Source organism: Sphaerodactylus townsendi, linkage group LG07 (genome assembly GCF_021028975.2).
Source record: "Sphaerodactylus townsendi isolate TG3544 linkage group LG07, MPM_Stown_v2.3, whole genome shotgun sequence".
NCBI classification, from domain to species: Eukaryota; Metazoa; Chordata; class Lepidosauria; order Squamata; family Sphaerodactylidae; genus Sphaerodactylus; species Sphaerodactylus townsendi.
In genome coordinates this window covers 38,081,238-38,096,532 of record NC_059431.1, presented here as the reverse complement: position 1 = coordinate 38,096,532, position 15,295 = coordinate 38,081,238, and the positions used below count along the sequence as shown (strand labels likewise).

The 15,295-nt window shown below is 41.5% G+C and overlaps 1 protein-coding gene across 2 annotated transcripts in view; it reads left to right on the top strand.

The window, feature by feature from the left end:
• The window catches only part of TNPO1 (transportin 1), a 74,726-nt gene that overhangs the window by 27,659 nt on the left and 31,772 nt on the right, over window positions 1–15,295 (top strand). For both annotated transcript variants that reach the window (XM_048502916.1, XM_048502917.1), the window contains exons 4-9: window positions 1,327–1,476; window positions 6,505–6,611; window positions 8,512–8,645; window positions 9,727–9,808; window positions 13,467–13,589; window positions 15,168–15,286. In XM_048502916.1, coding sequence (XP_048358873.1) covers window positions 1,327–1,476; window positions 6,505–6,611; window positions 8,512–8,645; window positions 9,727–9,808; window positions 13,467–13,589; window positions 15,168–15,286 — 715 coding nt within the window. The remainder of the gene's footprint in view (window positions 1–1,326; window positions 1,477–6,504; window positions 6,612–8,511; window positions 8,646–9,726; window positions 9,809–13,466; window positions 13,590–15,167; window positions 15,287–15,295) is intronic.

The following is a 15,295-nucleotide window of genomic DNA, read 5'->3' as shown; positions in this document are numbered from 1 at the left end:
CATATTTGATCCATAACCATGCACTTCCTGCTGAACTATACAAATCCCTGGATTCTAACTGTGTGTGGCAATTAGATAATCAAAAGATGGCGGTTTATGTGGTGGGATTTGCTTTTCATGTAGTGCATGTACCTGTGGTTTACATTTTATGCCTGTACTTCAATTTGTACATCTCTAGGAGTGTTAGCCTATGTAAAGTTACTCCAGTCTAAGTCCATTCATTTCACTGTATAGATAGATAATATTTTCTGGTAGAAGTCGCTATTTTAACACACTTGAAATTTTTATGTAATGAGAATCAGCAATTGAATACATTTTAGGACAGTGTTTCAGAATGTAGCCTGTAGCTTCATATAATTTAGAGATGCAAAGAAAGTGGCATTTATAAAACCTTTAAACTATTGTAAGAGAAGAATCTTTATTGAAATTGGCTTGAATACCAAACACAATATTCTTTTCAGTAGAACATAAATTGTATTTGAGTTAACATTATTCCTTCTTGATGAATACCATGACCTAACAGTTTTTTCTTTTATATATGTGCAAAAACTATGTTGTGTGGTTTAAAATTAATTATTTTAATGAAATATTTATACCATACAGGCCACCCATGACTCAAGGTCTCTTCAAACATACAAAATACAATAAACATCAAATACCATCCTTCCTTCTATTAAATAAAACCCTTCAACCTGCCCCTTATTAAAAGTCTTACAGCCCAATCCAGGCTGGGCTGGCAGATAGGGATAATGACGATCTGGTGCCGCCACATTCTTTCCAAAGGGCTTCCTCATATCGCAGGGAGCACAAAATAACAATGGCTACACATTTATCAGGTTTGGTATTTTTAAAGGCTAATTTCTGTAGTTGAATCAAATATGTCTATACTGCCTGTTTTGGAAGCGTTTAGAGCAGCGATTCTCAACCAGGGTTCCGTGGTACCCTGGGGTGCCGTGAGCATGACCCAGGGGTGCTGCGGCAATGCTACCGGCCCCCCTCACTTTTGCGGTGTCTCCTGCCAGCACCAGCAAGGATATGGAGCTGGCCCAGGGGGCAGGGCCTGCCGCAAGGTCAGCAGCCACTTCATACACCCCCAACCCCCCTGCTTCCCTTGACCCTGGGAAGGGAAGGTGGAGGTGACAAGCAGGGGAACTGGGAGGGGAAGGTGGGGGGAGGATGGCAGGGGTACCATGAGATATGAAGAGTGAGGTCAAGGTTACCGTGACGTCAAAAAGGTTGGAAAACACTGGTTTAGAGCTTCTGTAGATTAGTACAACTAGATTGTTTTAACAAAATATTTTACATTATCCTTTTTAATGATTACAGATGAACCCACACGGTCGCTGAGTGGCCTCATCTTGAAGAATAACGTGAAAGCTCATTTTCACAGCTTTCCTAATGGAGTCACTGACTTCATTAAGAGCGAGTGCTTAAATAATATTGGCGACTCCTCCCCATTAATCAGAGCCACTGTAGGTGAGTTATACTTAAAATCATTTATTTCATGGCAAGTTTAGGGAAGGGACGCGTCTCATTGCTAAGGAATCTGCTTTGCATGCAGAAGGTCCCAGGTTTAATTTCCGGAACTTATAGTTCAGGGAACAAGTAGTAGATAATCTCTACCGGTGACTCTGGAAAACAGCTGTGATATGAGACAGTACTGATCTTGAGAGACCAGCGGTCTGACTCTGAGCCAGCTTTATGTGTATAAACTCTGTCCATGCTTATGAAGAGTAATCTGTAAACATTTTACCTGGCATCATTTTCCCTGTTTTTAGTTTGGTGGCACGTTGTTGGGTTAGCCCTCTTTTTCTTTCACTTAAAAATTTAAGAGTGCCATTCGAGGGATTTTTATCTACAGGAATGCCTTGTTATGTGGACTCAGAACTTATAGTTATATTTGAGGAGAGGTGTTTTAAAATAACACTTAACTTTGACTAAAAATTGGAGTAGTTTAAAAATAATTTCAAATCCATGTTTTGGTTTTATTTGATTATATCAGTAAATATTGTATGTTTTGGTTGTAGTTGAGTCTGTGGTGTTGAACTGAAAAGTAATAAATATTTATTTCATTTATACCCTGCTTTTCTCCTCAGTGGAGCTCTAAATAAGCTTACCTTGTTCTCTTCTACATTTTATCCAAGCTATTTTATCCAGAAACAAACAGAAAAAAAAACTCTTTGTAAGACCCTTTACAAAAAAAAACTCTTTGTAATTAAAAAATGGTCATTTCATTTGGATATAGTGGTGCTAATTTGACATAACAGAAAAGGATGATTCACTAATTGCTCCCTTTCTTCAAGCAACTTGTAATTTAAAATCTATTAAACTCATTAATTTCAGGGATGCATGGTTGGCTAATTTTTTAAACAATTTAATGGATTCAATATGGTGGAATTTTCTAAAATTAATTACCCTCCCTTTGTTGATAGCCGTGTATGTATGAAAAGTGAAGTACATATGGAAAAGTTTGTTTGCTATACGGGGGAAAATTTGTTTTCTTTGGTTCAGCCATGTTTTGCAAATTAAAGTGTTTGCTTTGTGAATAAATATGGTAAAATAACAGAACTATAAGTGTCAGTGTCCTATAGATAGCTTAACAGCCCAAACCAAAGGGGAGGGCAACAGAGTGATATACTGGCTCCAAAGAGGCAATCAGTGGAGTGAGTACAGGGGGAGAAGATGGAAACCTTTACTAACCCCGGGAAGGCCTGTAGCGTAAAATGATTTACGCTACCTTTTTTGGTAGTCTGTGTCTGCATTACTGGGAAGGGTGTTCCCAAGGCGAAAGTGAAATGGGAACCTCCTGAAACATCGACACAGGGGTTGTGGGGTTGCTGTGGCTGGCTTAGCACCGGCATCTGTGCGATTCTGTGTGGCACTGGAATGCAATTTGTGTTGAAAGATGCATCAATGTGGAGGAAAAAGTACCAGTGTTTTGTGCGGACCTCATAATGGTTTATTGGGAAATTCTGATGCAGATATGAAGTTAGCAATGACTGAAGTGCAGCACAAGTGATGAGAGTGTTTGTCTACCCTAAGCCCTCTTCTCCTTTTGTGTTATTGCAATTCCAGCACAGTCAGAGCAAGCAGTCCTCCTCCTGTCTTGACTTGGGTGTTGCATGAAAGAGTCTTGTTTGTTTTACTGTTTTGGTGCCATTAAAAAAATCATTTGTAACACTTCAAGCTCTGTGTTAGTACTTTTTCCCCTTTTTCTCTCTGCCTTACTGATTTCATTTAAGACTTTTGTTGTTGTTTTGCTCTGTGATAATTTACACAATAATACATTGATCAGTAACCACACAGTTAGTCTAGGACATAGGTGTCAAACTCGCGGCCCTCCAGATGTTATGGGCTACAGGTCCCATCACCCCCTGCCAGCATCATGCTGGATGATGGGAACTGTAGTCCATAACATCTGGAGGGCCGCGAGTTTGACACCTGTGGTCTAGCTGGTGGAGTAGCCGTAACTGGATTGGGGTTTGGAATATTTCCTATTTCTGTGCAACTATTTCTGATGGGACGATTACCCCAAATTTCTATAGCGTGGCCATCTTTCAAAATGCCACTACTGCACTGTAACAAAACTAACTGTGCTTACAAAAATATGTATGTATGTATTGTTGAAGAATTTGTAACTGTGTTTTATAAAAAGTAAAAGAAATCCATAGTATATTGGCACAAAAAAGGGAAAAAATCCTCAAACTAATTGGAGACTTTGCATTCAAACTAGTACACCTTTAAACTTCTTTCAAAAATGTAAATTCCAAACTACTGAACTTAAAGTTAAAAATAAAATTAAGCCGCTTCTTAACAGAAACAGGAGAATTCTCATAGGAACTTGCTGTAATACAAATCCTCTCTCAGAAAATACCTCTCATAAAATTACCTTTATATCCGCATGTGATTATAATCTGGATTATATTAATCGAGGGTAGGGAGGAGAGGACTGTCCCTGCCTGTAGTTAGAAGATCGCTCTGTGTCAGTAGTGTATCAAAAGCCCTTGCTTGCTAAATTTGGAAAGGATGCAACTGCCAACCCACTGCACTGAATAGAGATAATTAGTAATAGGGTGCATTTGATTTAAATCAAATCAAATTAAATCACAAGACTTGATTTAAATAATGGTTTTCTACGTAAAGACACATTCTTGTTGGTATAATGTTAGTATTTACAAACAGATGAATGTTCATTTTTAGAATAATAACTTTTCAGATTAGTTTTACAGTTACATCAAAAAAATAACAGATTTGCGTATTACTGTTAGAAATACATAAAAGATAAAAAAATTCCCAACTCTGTATGCTTCTTTTATAATATTTTCACTATGAAGAAGAGACATTATATCTCTGCACCTACAAATTCACAGTTTTGAGAACTGAAAAACCAAGCATCTATGATAATATTTTTAGATGGAAAATTTGTCCAAAATAATCTGACAGAAACCTCTGAAAGAGCAATGCGTTGTGAATGGATTAATGGAATTCATTTACCCAAAGATTTAAACATTGCATGAATATACAGTCTCATACTACATAATTAAAAGCCAATCCTTATTTCAGGGTGAATAACCTTCGGACTCAAATGGCTCTTAAATAGAAAACCATTTAAGCTATATTTAGATAGATTGTTCCTCAAAAAGCATTTTATTTTTTAAAAAATCAATTTATTTTTAAGAACAATCATTGATTTTATCCATTCTGATTAATAACCAGAAGATGGGGAATACAAAAATTATCAAATGTCGTTTTCAACAGTATACTATAACAAACATTATATGTTACTCTTATGCTTGTATAATTTATTGCAGTGACAGGAATTGTATAGGCATTGTTGCAGGTATTGAAGACATATGACACACGATTAACCTATTCAGTGTGGTTGTAAAAATGTAGTGTCTGGGTGTTCATGTTGAACATAGAAAGCTGTGTGTCATATACTGAATTAGACCACCAAGTCTACTTGACTTGCAGCAGCTCTCCATGACCTTATGGTGAAGTCTTTCAAATAGCCTGGTACCTTATCCTTCTAACTCAGTGGTTCTCAATCTGTGGGTTGGGACCCCTTTGGGGGTCGAAGGACCCTTTCACAGGGGTCGCCTAAGACTCTCTGCATCAGTGTTCTCCATCTGTAAAATGGATAAATGTTAGGATTGGGGGTCACCACAACATGAGGAACTGTATTAAAGGGAAGGCATTTGGAAGGTTGAGAACCACTGTTCCAACTGGAGGTGCTGGGGATCAAACTTGGGACCTTCTGTATACAGAGTGGCAGTTCTGCCAGTGAGCCATGGCCCTTCCCCCAGATTACCATATGTTCATTGTCCGCATGGAAAATAAGCTCGTTTTGGAACACCTGTTCAAAGTTTTTTTTTTAATTGGAGGGCACAGGCTTCCAGTGCTTGTGATATTACCCTTTTGCGGGTGGTGGTGGTGGTGGTGGTGGTGGTGGTCCTTGGATCTGGTGTCTCCTAGAGAATTTGGTAAATTAACTAATTAGACCACACACATTTGTGTAAATGTCTTTTTAAAATGTTTCAAATTCCTGAAATGGTTGGCTTATTTCCCTGCTTTTGGAGGCAATTCAGAAATCTGTTGTTTGGCAGCTGATTGTTAATTGTTCCAAAATGGAATAGATTAGCAATTCTGCTTGGAAGGAATAGTAAGTTCCGAAGTATAAACATGAGAAATCCTTTTTCTTTTCTTTTTGTGCATCAGTGCTGGTGAACATGAATCCAGAGATCAGTTGTAGTGTGGACTACTTCTTAAATGGATTTTCTTTCCTTTAGTAATTAAAAAAATCCTCTCACCTTGTGCAGTTTTGTGGTTTAGTTTGCACATGGCTGCCTTAGATGAGCAATAGTGATCCCCTGGGGATTCTGATTGCTGTTATAATGACTGCTACCATCCAGGATAGATCTGTCAGTAGCACTACCAGGTAATTTGAACATGGAAGAGCTACTTGTACAGCTTTTGGTGCCTCTTACATTATTCCAAGAGAGACAACTCTTCCCCCTGCAATATTGGCCCTGTTTCAGGTTGGAACAAGCAAGGGTGCTAAAACCGAATATGGAGCCCTTGGCAGCCAGCGCCGCCTGCCACCTCCAGGGGACTCTTTGGCGGTGCAGGGAGGCAAAATTCAGAGCAAAACGTCTCTGCCACCTGAAAGCCTTCCATTAGGCTCAGTGGGCTTATGCCACCTGAAAGGGTGGTGTCAGTCCCTCTCTCAGGGGCCGTGTCCCTGAAGACTATGTCGGGATGGAAGCTGACTTAGGTTCTACCAGGGGGTAGAACCAACCTCTGAATTGTCTCCGCTACAGCGGTGATGGGTGCTAATGCAACATGATAACTGTGGTGGCTGCCTGCCAATGGATTTCCCCCTCCACCAGGGTAAGTAACCTAGGGAGGGCTTTTCCACTGAAAGCTAACTTGCGGTTTGATAACAGAATCACTGAAAGCAAACTTGGGCATTGATAACGGATTACTCTTGTCTGCACATCCAAGGTATCCTGATTACAACCATTGCCTCAAAAGGAGAATTGCAGAATTGGCCCGAACTCTTACCAAAGCTTTGTAGCCTGCTGGATTCTGAGGACTACAATACCTGTGAGGTAAGGTTTTATTTTTTTTATCTAGGCCTTTCTGTGCATTTGGTGGGAGGTAATTTAGATTTAAACTGTATTACAATTATATTATACTGATACTTTGTTACAGTTTTCTACCTTATCAGTACAATAGTCGTGCTATTTTTACCTAGGAAAAATCGGACTTTTTCTATAAAATGCCCAGAATAATTTTGCTGGTAAGAGTGAGTCTGTAAGAGGGAAACAAATTGTAAGACAGGAAAAATATTGGAAATGTTTGAGTACAATGGACACCCTGGCTTCCAAATACCATTTATATGAATCCCAAGTATTTAAATGCAGTTTCTCATGCCATTGTATTACCACATGTATTTGTGTCATCTGACATCAAGGGATAAGTGCGTAAGCTTGCACTTGTACATGCAAATTTATTATCACATCTCCTTCAGTGATACAACATTTCTAGGGGATGATGGGCGAATTGAAGCAGGATATCTAGGTTCCGGAAATCTCGGGGCCCGATATTTAAAATCTAAATAAGTGTGCATTACATGATCTTCTAACCAAGTGGATTTTTAGAGAGAAAGCTTGCACACAATTTTTTAGTATTCACTAATTTTAAAAGAGTCTGCTTTTCACTGGAGTTAAGAAACTGCTAATTGCAGTGTTTAAATTGTCTATTCAGCTTGACTGCAAGCCTATACCAAAGCAGCAAATACTATGTAGTGCTTCAGTTTAAAATAAATAGTGCTAGAGACATTAATTGGTCCCTGACTTTAAAAGTAGGTGCGTGATACTTTTTAAAAACTGTGCCTCCTTTCTCCATCGTAGATGCCTGCAGAAATAAAAGCACTCTAGCATGCTTTTCTAGTGTAGCATTTCTCTTGACAAGTGATGGTGGCAATTGCCGCGATTGGTTTACTTTCTGATAGCAGACAGGTTCAGAGATACAATGATGTCATCCAGGAGGGAAAGTCTGATAGCCCCAGCCAGCCCTATCTGGGAAGCAGAAAGCATATTCTTGGGCAGTCCCAGAAAAAAAATCTGAATTAATAATTTATAGAAAAATTAATTGAACTGCCTTAGGGGAAATATACTTTCATAGACTGTTCTTGAGAGGTTAATTGGGGTCTCCCTAGCAATGATTACAGTCAACAATGCTGCTGTTTTTCAGTAGAAAAGGATATGAACATTTGCCAGCTTCTTGTTGCTGGTATCCTAAGTACACCTGCCTGCCTCTTTTGTTCTTATGTGAAGTTGCATTTTGCCTGGCAGTAAACTGCATGTCAGTACTACTTCCTTCCTGTTTCCATACTACTTCCATATGCTCCAAGTTCAGTTCTTGGCTTCTCACGTAACAGGTGTTTGCAAGTCCCTGAGAGCTACTGGCAGTCCAAGTAGACACGACTAGACCAGATGGACCAATAATTCAATGTGACACATGTCAGCTTTGTATGTTCAAATGAGCACAGAAGTGTTAGAGATAGTTAGGGGATCCCTGGGCAAATCTCGTTCACTTTTCTCAGTTCAGGTTTTTTTCAGTTATTTCTTTCTGAAATATTTCACATTGATATTGGATCTAGTTTCAGCTCTAGTTCCTATAACCGCTGCTGAGAGGGAGAGATTTTATTTTCATACTTCTCTTGCAAGCAGGACCTCCTCCTCCTGGATGATATCATAATTTCAAAGACCTTGTCTGCTAGGCGCAGTTCCTGTTGACAGATTGCCCTACTTCCACAAGCAACAAAAAGCCCTTCTTTCTGAGCAAGCTCAGCACAATAAATCATTGTGTTGTGGTGTGGAGAATGTTTCAGTGTTTTCAGAACGAGATAGTCTAATTATTTCTTAGAAATTAAGGATGTGCAAAATAGCAGCGTCTATCTCTCTATATGCATCTGTAAAATACCCGAATATATATTTCTTACAGGGTGCATTTGGAGCACTTCAGAAGATTTGTGAAGATTCCGCTGAGATCTTAGATAGCGATGTATTAGAGCGACCTCTCAATATCATGATTCCGAAATTTTTACAGTTCTTCAAGCATAGCAGCCCCAAAATCAGGTAACAGATTGCCATTCCTTTCTCCCTCCTTGAGTAAAAGATACATCAGTCGGAGAGGTTTATTTTTAATGGAGAATCATTTTAAATGTTAATTTGAGCGGTGCTGCCAGCTAAACCTTTTTAAATGTTAGTTGAATGATACCCTCTTGTTTCCACTTGTTCGAGACCACTGGTGTGGAGGTTTGATCCCATGTTTAGGACATCCTGACCTGGGGGCTGGGGAGAGGACTCTTGCCATTTCTCCTACAGAAGAAAAAGGAGCTGCTGGGGCTGCTTTAAGAGCTGTGATCTGGGAGAAGGAAGTCCTCTCCTCTAGTGGCTACTGACATCTGTTGCTGAGATTGTTTGGCAACTTCAGTGAGTGGGGACGCTGCATCTAAAGAGTTTGCTCCAGCAGGACCACCTTAGGGTTTGAGGAGACCTTTTCACCAGCTTTGTGTCTTCTCCCAGCCTTGGTCTCTCCGGTAGCACTGTGGAGAAAGTGGAGAAGTTTGGGATTGTTGCAGTTGTCCAGGCTGCTGCTGCTGCTGCTGCTGCTGCTGCTGCTGCTGCTGCTTCTTCTGCTTCTTCTTCTTTTTTTGCTTTTAGTATTTTTTGGATCTTTTTGTTTGTAAAGCTTTGTGGGTGCCAGTGTTAGTAGAGAGGTGGAGGGTAAGAGTGCTAATGAATAGCACTTAAGAAGCTACTCTCAATCCTTAGAAGACCTTTGGACATGTCAGCTGTTCTGGAAAAAGGAAATATTTGAGATGGTTTGGGTACATTTGAGACCTTGTTTGATTTTGAGATGTGGTGCAGTGGTTACGAGTGATGGAGAACGTTTGATTCCCACTCCTCCTCATGAGCGGTGGACTCTTATCTGGTGAACTGGATTTGTTTCCCCACTCCTGCACATGAAGCCTGTGGGGGTGACCTTGGGCTAATCACAGTTCATTCAGAACTCTCTCAACCCCACCTACCTCACAAAGTGTCTGTTGTGGGGAGCAGAAGGGAAAAAAGTTTGTAAGCCATCTTGAGTCTTCTTGCAGGAGAGAAAGGTGGGTATACATCCAAACTCCTCTTCTTTTACAATTTATTTTTGTAGGTCCCATGCAGTTGCATGCGTCAACCAGTTTATCATCAGCAAGACTCAAGCCCTTATGATGCACATTGATGCATTTATTGAGGTAGGTATCTCTCCTTTTAGTGTCTGCAGCATCTGGGAAATTAATGTCACTGGCGTAATGCCCATTGGGCAAGGTGGGCAGCTGCCCAGGGCATCACCTTGTGGGGGGCATCAAAATGCTGGGTTCATTTTTGGGTATTTTAGTGGTTTTCCATTTTTGGCCTGCAGGGGATGCAGTTTTTAGGCTAGCGGCACCAAAATTTCAGCGTATCATCAGGAGACTGTCCTTATGCTACCCCCCAAGTTTGGTGAGGTTTGGTTCAGGGAGTCCAAAGTTATGGACTCCCAAAGGGGGTGCCCCTATCCCCCATTGTTTCCAGTGGGAGCTAATAGGAGATGGGGGCTACAGTTTTGAGGGTCCATAACTTTGGCCCCCTGAACCAAACAGCACCAAAACTGGGGGGTATCATTAGGGAAGTCACCTGATGAGACCCTGAAAGTTTTGAGACTGTGCCTTCAGAAATGTGCCCCCCCCCCCCACAGCCTGCAACCCCCATTGACAGCAATGCAGAAAACTGAATGCAGATTCTTGGGCAAATTTCTCGGATGTTCCTGCAGGGGGTGCATTTTTGGATGTATCGGCACCAAAATTTCAGGGTATCATCTGGAGATGATGGCACTCCCCAGGTTTGGTGCAGTTTGGTTCAGGGAGGCCAAAGTTATGGACCCTCAAAACTGTAGCCCCCATCTCCTATTAGCTCCCATTGGAAACAATGGGGGATAGGGGCACCCCCTTTGGAAGTCCATAACTTTGGACTCCTTGAACCAAACCTCACCAAACTTGGGGAGTAGCATAAGGACAGTCTCCTGATGATATGCTGAAATATTGGTGCTGATATGTCTAAAAATGCACCCCCTGCAGGCACCAATGTCCTGGTGCAAAAAAAAAATTTGGTCGTGGTGGAGTGGCCGCCCATGGGGTGGGGGGTGGGGGGCATCCAACTCAGGTTTTGCCCAGGGCTACAGTTTGCCCAGGGCTGCCTCGTTACGCCCCTGATTAATGTTTTTCTGTAAATAGCCGACCGCTAATGGTGCCTCCCTTTTTCGGGGGAGCGGGGACTTTAATCTGGAAAATTGGACGCCAATGTATTGCATAACTGAAATTTTAGTTTTTACTGCTGCTTCAATGTTTGATTGTTTTATACTGTTATTTTTATATTCTGTACACCGCCCAGAGCCCTTTGGGGATGGGGCGGTATAAAAGCCTAATAAAATAATCAAACAAACAAACAAACAAATAAATAAATAAATATTTTTATCTGTGGGCTCACATCACAGACATCGCAGTTTGAAAAGCTAACTAGGTCAGGGGTCTGCAACCTGCAGCTCTTTCAGCCTTATACTGCAGCTCCACGTGGTCAGAAGGTTGGAGGGTAGCGTCAGCGTTTCCCTCCAGAGCAGTGCTGGAAGGAAAGGTGAGTGGAGGGGCCGAACCAGAGGCTGCTCCATGCGTGAGGGCGCTGCTTTTCGCATCCCCTCCACTCACCTCTCCTTCCAGTGCTTCTCTGGAGGGCTGTAGGGATATGCCCAACACTACCTTCCATCCCCAGGAGGTTAGAGGGTAGCGTGGGCATGTCCTTCCAGAGCAGCCGCCATCCCCCCTCTGCTATCCCCGCAGCTGGCATCCCCCCTCTGCCCCACGGAGCAGGCAACTGCTTGCTCCATCGGATAGAGGGGGTTTCCCTGTCTGGCGTCTCTGCCTCCCTCAGCGCAAGAAGCAGCGGCACCAGGCAGGCCGCGGCCGCCATCCCCCCTCTGCCCCACAGAGCAGAAGGGGTTTCCCTGCCCGGCGCCGCTGCCTCCCGCAGCGCGAGAGGTGGCGGCACCAGGCAGGCCATGGCCGCCATCCCCTCTCTGCCCCACGGAGCAGACACCTGCCCGGCGCCTCCGCCTTCCAGCACTGGAAGGAAAGGTGAATAGAGGGGCCAAACCGGAGGCGGCTCCATAGATCTCCGTGGCTGTGGAAAACGGGTCCAAATGGCTCTTTGATTGGTAAAGGTTGCTGACCCCTGAACTAGGTGGATGTAAAACTCTGATTATATTCATTCATTATCTTAAGTGTCACACTTAAGTCTCCTGCTCTGCCCACACATGCCAAAACAGTGGAGGAGGGGAAATGGGGAAGTTGTAAAATCAGAAAGCATGAAATCATGGCCCAGCATTGTTCTCCAATGCAGTGTTCTTTGAATTCTGATTTATGTGCTCATTGGCACGATGACAACTCCACTTCTACCCTAACCTATGTCCAATGGAACACCTTGATCCTTCCATTCATGTTGGTACTGCCCTTGTTGGCTGCCCTTCCACCACTTATTCAGGGTGTCTTTATTGCTCAGTTCAGAACGGAGTGGAATGGCCTCCAGCAAAAAGATGGGCACAATTCTGGATAACACAACATGGTAGCAAAAATGCTGTCTGTCAGCACTTCCAGTCAACAGAAACATTGCACTGATTTCGGGTGAGAACACTTTTTTCATGTGCTGTCCAAAACACACCCACCTTGGTTGGGACAAGAACACTGAAGAGGACAAATTCCATCCTTATAATTTTGGGGAAGGACTGCCTCCCCCCAACAGGACCTCTGGTTTAGATGCTGTCTTATATACGTTATGATTTTTTCCTGAGGCAATAAGTGGGTATTTTCCTCATAGCCGTTGTAGACATTTTCTCCTTTATGTACAGGGCTACAGCCATGTGTATCTTAGTTCCAAGTCCTGGAAGGAGTTCACTGATGAAAGAGAGGACCAGTCCCTCTAGTCTAGTTTAATATCTTATTGTTCACAGACACTTTTGTACAAGAGACTGAATGCTGTCAGAACCAGACAAGTCCTTGAAAAAGCAGCTTATCACTTCTTATTATGATGAAGCATTTCCCATTATTGAAGTGCAGCAAAATATCAGTAGGAAGGGAAAACCTAATGTACGGTACTAGTGTAATATAGTGTATGTAGCCTACTGAAATGATACACTGTCAGTCTACTAAAGCTCAAGCCAATTTATGTACAAAAATTATTAAACACCATGTGTAAAAGTTAGACTCCAGCAATAATTAACCATTAACTTTAAAACTGAGCTAGCAGTTCAGACGTCCCAGAAAACAGCTAATGTAGTGGTCCGTTTCATGTGCTATAGTTTTGGAACCATATTTTTTGTCTAGCTTTCGTTAGAAAAGCAGACTCAAGAATCTCTAGTTTCAAATTCCAATTAATCCAACAACTCTGTGCCTACTTGGGTAGTTTGTGTAGCTGGAAGAATTTTGTTCGGACAGACTAACGCTTTCCCACGTACATTTTTCCTGATAATGAGAGCTATTGCTGTTGAAGAAATAGGTGCTTTGTTAAAGGAAAATAATCAAAGTTTGATCTGGTACATGAGGCATACAGAATATTGGGATCTGTATAAAACAGTGTGTATGGTATACTGTTTAGTGTGTTGGACTAGGATAGATATGGAAAACCCTGGTTCAGACCCTCATTCTGCTGTGGAAGCTTGCAGAGTAATCTTAGGCCAATCATACAGTCTAACCTGCTTCAGAGGATGGTAGTTGTGAAGCCCAAGTGGAGGCAGGGAAAAAGATGTATGCTACCTTGCACCTCTGGAGGAAAAGTACAATAAATTGTACTAAACAAGTTAACAAAATATTTGTCTTCCTTTAACAGAATCTGTTTGCACTGGCTGGGGATGAGGAGCCTGAAGTTCGTAAAAATGTTTGTCGGGCTCTGGTGATGCTACTTGAAGTTCGAATGGACCGCTTGCTTCCCCATATGATCAGTATTGTTGAGGTAACTTTTGCTATTTGCTTAAAAAGGGAAGATATGGAATCAGGCTTCACTTCTGCGTGCAAAGTGTGTGAGGTAGAGATGTGAGTGGGGTAAAATTTGGAGTGTCCTCCATATTGTTTTATTCTGTGGCAAGAATCTACATTTTTCTGTATACTCTTTCTTGTACCTGTTCATATGAAATGTGAAGGAAGAAAACTGTATTGCCTGAGGCTAGGTAAAATGTGTTCCTCAGAATTATTTTTGAATGGTCTTCTGTGCTTTTGTGTGGTGATGGTTCCTTTTCCATCATTTGTGTAAAGTCTGGATGCTTGAATACTTTGACTGAATACTCCAATTACTTTCTAAGGCTTAAAATAGAGAGAGGAGCATGTTAGCAGAAGACTAATGGCTGGTTCCCACATGTGAGAGCTATTTGCATTCCATGCATTATTTCCAGTATATGAGATTGTGTGGAGAAACACTTCTTATAAATTGAGTAGCGGGTAGCTGTATTCAGTAATTATCGTTTGGAGAAAAATGATGAGTGACAAATTCACCTATGGGAGCCATCCCGAAGTATACCTTTGCCCATCTTTTGTGTGTGTATGCAGATGTAGGAAACTCTGAAGTAGGACACAAATTTTTTTTAAGCAATCACTGGGGTTGTGTTGAACAGGCCACCAGCTGCCAAGACAAAATATCAGCACTTTTTCCCTTTGACAGTATCAAAAAACAGCAGAGACACCACAGAGAAAAAACAAGAAAATAAAGACGATAGAATCTTGTCAATTTTGACAGGATTTTTGAAATTATATGCTAATTCCCTTTCAGTTCTGTTTGAAATAAAATTTACCTCAACACCATCTGAATATACACTGCAGATTGCAAACGATGAGAAATAAAAACCAAATTATTAACTGAAGTAAACTGAGGTATATGCAAATTATGTGGGTTTCAGAAGGTAGAAGGCAAAATTTTCTCAATTTGACTCTTCTGCTTGGTTAACTGGATGCTTTCCCAGAGTTTGCAAGTGTATAGATGGCTGCGGGGGGGGGGGGTTGTAAAACTATTTCAGTGTTTCATATTTTGAGGTCAGCTTCATCAGTTAGTCCTGAACACCTACAGTGTTTTTTGGTTAATAATGAGAAGGCTAATAATAATAAGTTCTGGGTGGGTAACAACACATGACATACCAACTGTGGTGGTCATGTGTCTGAGTACTATGGGTTGGGGAAAGACCTGGTGACCTACCCCGTAAAGCCTTCACCATAAAACTCTATGGATCAGATTCGACATGCTTCAAATGAGAGGACTGGTTTACAGAGTATCCAAGAGTCAGACATGACTAAACAGATAAAGAAGAAGGAGAAAATACAAACCTAGGGGAATGGTTCAGCACTTGAATATTCAGCTGCTGTGAAATCAACATTTTTGTGCAGTCAATCATTGTATGTGCTTTCAGTGACCAGAAGCAAAATAGTAGTATCTATGACTTATAGCTACAACCCAAGATATGATGTGTGAATTTCTATGTTAACTTGAATTAATTATTTTAATAAAAACTATACATGTTTTCATATCTCTTCATGCTGGGTGTAGTACATGCTACAAAGGACACAGGACCAAGATGAAAATGTAGCTTTGGAAGCTTGTGAGTTTTGGTTAACTTTGGCTGAGCAGCCCATTTGTAAAGAAGTGCTGTGTCGGCATCTGGCCAAGTAAGTTTA